We start from the raw sequence: 7,647 nt of genomic DNA on the forward strand, positions 1-7,647 counted from the left end.
GATTATGGTGAACTATGCGTTTACATTTTGCCAATTAGTTAAATGGATATTAATGATTCAGCTTCGTTGTCTAAACTCCATTATAGATACGTGTATCTTTAGACTTAATTATAGCGTTCGTGTAAACGTCATGGGCAGGGTAACAAACGATTAGATGACTTTAGACATTTTCGATTAATTATTCTTTGAGTCACAATTCAAAAGCGAAAAAATGAAATTGAATGTTTCTAAAATCGGGTAGAGAAATTTAATTACCTGTTGCAAGTGCTTAAATAAAAGTTGTATCCGTTTAGTTGGAAAAAGATGCCATGTTGGAAATATGTACCGGGTTTGAGTAATATATAAAGGGTTAGAGTTATTCCACTAATCGTTAATTGGTTTTAAGTCACAAGTCCATGAAACTTGTCATGGTATCAGAGCGGGTCAAACACCCTGACCCAATAATCCGGTCTGGACAGTGGTTCAATCATCTCATTAGTTGATGGCCCATAAAAAGTTCAGTTGCCGAGATTGTTAGAAAATAAAAGCATTATCTCGGAGGGGTATGATGGATTCTGCGAGATTAATGGTTATACACACCATTATCTCGAGGGAGGGTGTTGGAGAGAAGATCCCACATTGGAAATATGTAAGAGACTTGAGTAATATATAAATCATTTGGGCCACTCCACTTACTGCCAATTGGTTTTAAGTTGGAAGCCTATAAAACTTGTCATAATATCAAAGCGGGTCCAAAACTCAGACCCATTAATCCGTCCCGGATAGTGGCCCGATCATCCCACGAATTGCCCAAAAAAAGCTCAATTCTTTTGAGATTGCTAGAAAAATAAAGCATTGTCTCGGAGGCGATATGATGAGTTTTGTGAGATTAATGGTTATACACATCATTATCTCGAGAGATGATGTTGGGGGAGAAGATCCCACATTAGAAATATATAAGGGATTTGGGTCATTCCATTAATAGTTGGTTTTAAGTCGGAAGTCGAATAAACTTGTCAATTTGTAACGTCCAATTATTTTTTTCAAATTTAATTCGTCAAGTAAGATCTTCTCTCTTTGACAAACAAAACTCTTCTTGGTTTTCTTTTATCTTGGAGTTCATAACATATGAACTAAAATCCGAGTTATAACTTTGACAAACGTTCGAATATTCATCTATTTGTCCAGCGATCATGTCAACAATATTTTATCGGCCGGCCATATGCGACTGAGAGAGTGAGTAGTTGATCTAAGACTAAGATAATTCGCTAAGGTTGTCATAACGATGATGCGTGTAAAATACGAGAACGAGGATCAAAAAGATATAAACGATAACAACGGCTCTGTCTCATGTGGTATAAATAACAATCTCCTACGTATTTCAAAAGTCAAAAGATGTGATGGAGTTGGCAAGATAGTAACATACCTTATTTTACGATTGGCTTTTCCGATTGATTTTTTGGGATTTTTACAACAAAAATATCTCCGTTCAAACACAAAATGGCAATTTTTAAAAGTGTATTTAGAAACAATTAACTGTAGTGATCTATGAGAAAAAGAATTAGAAAATTTGAGAATTTAAAGTACTTTAATCAAAAAATATCCCATCACTTAAAAATAAAATTAATATTTTAATAAAAATTATTTCAAACCATTGCGATATCCATCCAAAAATATTTCAAATGGATGTCTCAGTAATTTGATATATTCACTCAGTAAAATACTATTTTTTTTAAGTGATGAAATACATATTATATTTTTGGTGCATCTATTCTATTAAAACACAAGTGTGACCTATTGTTGTTAGTTGAGTCCAATAAATATTTTCCATGATACCTACCTTTTGATATGATAACTGTATATAAGAAAAATACAAACTTTATACGATAACCACCGCATCAGTTAACCTAATAACCACCACATCAGTTCTCACCTAACTGCATCAATATATTTGGGCCATAAACATTTAATTTACAAAATCTATTAAAATTGGGCCATGGACTTTGATTTACATAATTCATTTATAATTGGTATACAAATTATTATGTGTAATAATAATGTAATTATAATTATATGCGAAATTAAATCATGTTTAATTTTTATTTTTATTTTATTTATTTAATCTATCTGTTTAATTACTATTTTTTTACTAAACAAAACTGTAACAATATTTTGTTATTTTTTAACAAAATAACAGTTTGAAAATAAAGTACCATATTGACGTGTTAAAGGCTATGACACAAATGTATAATTTAACAATATAATAAATTCAATACAATTATACAAATACTTTACTAATCATTTTTTTAAATTACGCAAATACGTTTGTTGATAAAAACACAAGTATGATTACAAAAATACATATATATTACAAGGAAAGAAATAAATATATAAATTTAATTTTAAATAATATATACAAATAATATACCCGCCCTCTCTAGTATGCTCTTAAAACCAAAAAGTTGAAAATATTAAACGACCAAAACGACATATATTATCACACGCTACACTGGTCTAAGCGCATGTGAGATACTTTTTTTTTAATATTAGTAAAATATATAAAACCGTTCCGAACCGGAAATCCGGTATCTATTACAACTTTGAATCCGGCAAAATAACAGTTTAGACCATCTCCAACTAGATCCCTTACACAAACCTGATTGTAGGTGATATTTGAGTTGGTAAGCAAGCTGATTTCAAAGATTCTCCATTACATTTCATCTGTACCCACATGGATAAAAGTTTATTGCCTTACGATCTATTTGAATAAACAGAAAGAGAATTTATTCGTGGATTAATCTGAAAGAGCGTAAATTTTTTAGATTTTCGTTTTTAAAAACCGATATGTAAACATGTTGAATAACACAACGAGTGAAAATCGTGAGTATACTACTCATAGGCCCTTAATTAATGTATCAACGATCTACAATCGGGTCCCGTGTTAGCAAAAATTAAACGATCTAAATTAGGGACTGAGTGAAATATTAATAGACTGTTTAGAAACTGGACTATCATAGTAAAGCCCAAAACAAGAAGCCCGGCCCATACCAGTTAACACAGTTCATTATTAGACAGATGTTCTGCAAGAGACGGCGGTAGAAAGGAAGGAAGCGATGGTGTTCTTTATGTCGTATCCGCCGACACGGCGGCAGATGATGGTGTCTGTTGGGTTTTTCGCGGCGGGTGTTTCTCTCTTCGCAGCCGGAGCGTATCTATCACTCGAAAATATAGGACCGCAGCAAGCTCGCGTCAAGGCTCGGAACCAGTTCGTTAAAGATCGAATCAGGAAATGGCTCGACGATTAGAGCTAAGGAATCCCTTTGGTGCTGATTCTCACTGTAATTTTAGATTTTGAAGTGAAGGGTTCGTTAAGGGTTAAGCGATCTGAATCTCCAGTTTAATGACAATTCGTGCGTTTATGTTAAATATCGAAAAGCTCGTACATTGTTAAAAGTTTCAAGCTTTTTTTACTTACATATGAAGAATCAATCTTGAGAAAACGAGTGAACTTAGACAATGTATGTAGATCATTAGTACCAATCTGGAAGTTACTTAGTCTCGGACACGAGATGAGATGGTCTTTTGAAGAAGCATTGTTTGGTTTATGAGCTTGTGTTGTGTTTCATTTAGATAACCTTTAGGCTCAACCTCCTTACATCTTCCTCTTTATGAAGAAAGGTTTTACCTTGGCGTTGACGTTCTCCCACTGTTGCCCAGTTTCTTGTTCAAGCTCTCTAACCTTGTCCAGCTATTCCACGCCGCTTTCTCTTCAGCAAAAGGCTTCATCACGTAGCTAATGTCATTGCTTTCCGGTTCCTGTTCGTGGCTCTTTCAAGCTCAGAATGCAAAGCAAATCAGAGACGAGGGACATGCTAGAAGATGAGCGGTCTTCTTGTTGAGTCTGAGAAGCTCTTTTGATGTTGTGAGAGCATTAACCGTGTTTTGACTACTACAAACAAACTAATCATAACAGATTCAGTATCACTATCTCCTAGTTGCTTATGGCCTTGCATGTAAATAATGTATGTGTGGATATCAAAACATAGATCGTATACTTCCAAAGTCCAATGGTTAAGCACACAAATACACTAATCAGTCAGACCCAAACTTAAGCCTAGTAAAGAACTCTAGACCTACGGCAGTGATCAATCTTCAAACTTCGAACAATTTTTTCCTTACTAATTGTGTATTCATTTTATTAAACTAAGATCGTTAGTTCAACAAGATGTCGATGGCTTAATACTCTCATGAGTCTATATCTATTAGAAGTATTTTAGGTCTTTTCAGTTAGAATATTTGGCAACAAAACTGCACCAATACTTTTTAAGTTTATTGTCTTGCCTCATCAATTTGTGCTTTATGTCATACAAATAGTATAAAAAATCTACTATGATGTGTAATGGCTTTTCGTTTAAATTGATACGATCTTCTTCTTTTTCGTTTTAAATGAAAATTTTATTCCTCTTTTCATTTGTTTTTTTCCTCTTACAAAGACATCATTTAACTGATATTATCTTCTTTTGCTTCGAGCATTGCATTTTCTTCATCTTTTTACCATTTCATATTTTCTTATAAGTAATTATCTTTTTCAATAAAAAATAAAAAGACAAATATCATAAATAGAAAAAATACGAATGAAGATAATCCAAAGCGTGAGGTTGGCTTTCGGATAAACACAGATATTGTCTCCATTTTCTTTGGAAATTTTGGGATCATGGGCGTTGTGGGACCAATTCTCTCTCAGCCTGCTACTGCCATAGTGTGGACCCAATTTAAAAGTCCACTCATATTTATTTATTTATTGACTTTTTCACCATCTCAAGTGAAAACCACAAATATACTTTGATGGATCGGTTTGTTTAAAAGATACTCCATCTCTTTCTAAATAGATGATGTTTTAGAAAGTTTTTAATGTTTCAAAATAGATAATGTTTTCATATATCAATGCACTTTTTCAATTTATCAAAAACTGTGTAACCAATGATATTTTGTAGTCTGTTTTGTGATTGGTTGAATAACTTTTAAATTATATTTTAATGATATTTTTAAGATAAAAAACAAGTTTCTTAATAGTTGTGCACAATCTTAAAACTTCATGTATTTTGAAATAGAAGGACTATAATTTTCTGTTAATTTTCTTTTGTGTTAATATTTTGTGGCATACCACAAAAGAGGTGCTATCAAAAATTCATCAAAAAATAATATTGTTATTATTTGTTTCATCCATGTGGGCGTGAGTATGATTATGTTGTGTATACCAAATTTTAATTATATAACTAAAAATTTTCGAATTCTTAGTATTGTCGTTGTTTTTTTTTTGGTGAATACAAGGGAGGAAAACCTCTCAAGTTTAATTTATTTCAAAACAAAAAAAACGTACTACTCGACCACATGCCTCAACTTAGGCGGGCCTGAACCATCCCCAATCAACAAGAGACTAACTTCTACTGGAACAACATAAAAAATATGAAATCCTAACGGTAGAGAAAAAGCATAAGTAGCCAAACCATCTGCAAGACCATTAGCTTCTCTGTAGACGTGTTTAAAGCGGACTATCCAGTCCCTAGAGATAAAGCCATAGCACAATCGTACTAGGAAGGACAAAGGATGCGTCTCCCCGTAGCAAGCCCTGGATCCCCACGCAAAACCCCATCCGTATTCACCATAAACCATCCTGTTGGCGGTTTCTCCCACTTAATCCACCTCTCTACTCTCGTTATCCTCACCGCTTCTTTCTTCGCACTGCACATGTTGATTTCCTTGGCCTGTTCTTTAACAAACTGCACTCGGTCCCTACACAGTCGCTTCATCCCAAAGACGTTCCCACACCGCCACTTCCAAGCCCACCAAATTGCTACTGCAAAAAGAACTACCCAAGGACCCGTCTCAGTTTTAACCTCCGAGCTCGAAAGGTTATCATAAGTCCATTCAAACAGAGACTGCCGAAAGAAACTTTGCCTCTTAACCCTCGGTATAATACGGTCCCATATACCTTGCATAGCTGGACAATCCCTAAGAACATGAATTATCGACTCCACACCCCCTCTACACACTTGGCAGACATTAGAAACCCCAATATGCCTTCGAAATCTCTCCTCATTTGTCATGATAGCTTGCTGAGAAACCAGCCACAAGAAAACGCGTATTCTCTCCGGTGGTACTTTCAGCCTCCATATACAGTTATAAAACTGTTCCATATCCTGTGTAAGGACATTTTCTCTTGTTAACAGTGCATAAGCTGATGCAACTGAGAAACTACCATCCCGAGTCTCTCCCCAGACCAACTTATCCCTAGCTCTTGTTACTGTGTCGAGAACCACTGATCTAAGTTCCAGCCTCTTATCCTCATCAACATACTGCCCAATAACATCAAAATTCCATCCCCTATCCGCCTGCCACAACTCATTAGCCTTGATATTCATGAGCGCGTCTGGAAGATGTCCATGCACAGAATCTACCAGAGCTTCATTACCCAACCACTTATCCGTCCAAAAACGAGTGCTTGCACCATCACCAACAACCCAAGCATAACCCTTTACGATCACCTCTAAGATTCCGAGCCCCACACTCCGCATAGTCGAAGACCATGAGCCAGTAGAAGCAAGCCAAGATAAATCTTGTAAATCACCGACGTTAAATCAAGTATTGTCGTTGTTTTAATCTTGAACTATAAGAATTTACTGTGTTTTAAGTTTCATGAATACATTTATATTTGTTAATTTAATTATAATTATATTTTTTGTGTTAAAAGTTTGGTTATACATTTTTTGTTTAGATATTAGAAGATTAAGCGTCAAACTCATTGTTAACCAAATCTATATATAGGTAGTTTACCTTTGTTTGAAAAGAGCAATGTAAATTTTTGTTCATATAAATATCAGGAGATTAAGTGTTATTTGATTGAAGCATCGTAATAAAACTCAGCGTACTTAGCACTTAAAAAGCAACTCCACTCTCCAGATAAGCAAATCTTTTCAGAGACAGAAGAGCCATCTTGCGGCTCTTTTTGCCCAAACACATTACTAAAAGAAAGCAGAATCCTATGAGTTGCAGCTTCAAGTTGGTCCTCATTCTGTGACAAAGAAAGCTCTGAGATCTTTGTGGTGAGATGAGCAACCTACTCGTCCTTCCCACTGATAATCCCACGAAGCTCCTTGATTGCATCCTCATGCTGAACCTTCTCTTCGTCGGCAGTATCTAGAAACTCGAAGAAGCGACTGAGTATCTCCACGGTGTTCCCATCTTCATTCTTCTCGGCAGCCAAGAGGTTAAACTATTCCTGCAACACTGAAAGTTCCTTCTCCCTATCCTATGAATGGTAGAAAACGAACATAAATGAACAAATCAGAACAAAGATCATTTTTCAATAAATACAAATTAACTTAAAAAAAAAATCAAGTATCTACTAAATTGATTTCTATTGTCATCATCGTAGTCTGTAGTGAGAGCTTCCTTGCTGGGTGTGTCGAAATTCAACTCTTCGGGAGCATCAACAAATATATCTTCTTTACTGTCAACAAAGGCAATTCCCTGCGAAATCAATTTTACGCAAATTTCAGCATCTGAATGAACATAAGTGATTCAAAAAAGAACATTAAAAATTTCACCTGGTCAGGATCAAGCTCTTGATCAATTGCAAAAAAAAAAAGTTTTTTTTTGTTCGATCTA

At 34.9% G+C, this 7,647-nt stretch overlaps 1 protein-coding gene across 1 annotated transcript; it reads left to right on the forward strand.

The window, feature by feature from the left end:
- The first annotated feature begins 3,076 nt into the window (after positions 1 to 3,076).
- LOC106297686 lies at positions 3,077 to 3,455 on the forward strand. Its single transcript, XM_013733885.1, has one exon. The coding sequence runs from the start codon at positions 3,093 to 3,095 to the stop codon at positions 3,282 to 3,284; it is 192 nt and encodes a 63-aa protein (XP_013589339.1). The 5' UTR covers positions 3,077 to 3,092; the 3' UTR covers positions 3,285 to 3,455.
- Positions 3,456 to 7,647: the final 4,192 nt, after the last annotated feature.

The sequence above is a fragment of the Brassica oleracea genome, chromosome C1, assembly GCF_000695525.1.
Source record: "Brassica oleracea var. oleracea cultivar TO1000 chromosome C1, BOL, whole genome shotgun sequence".
NCBI classification, from domain to species: Eukaryota; Viridiplantae; Streptophyta; class Magnoliopsida; order Brassicales; family Brassicaceae; genus Brassica; species Brassica oleracea.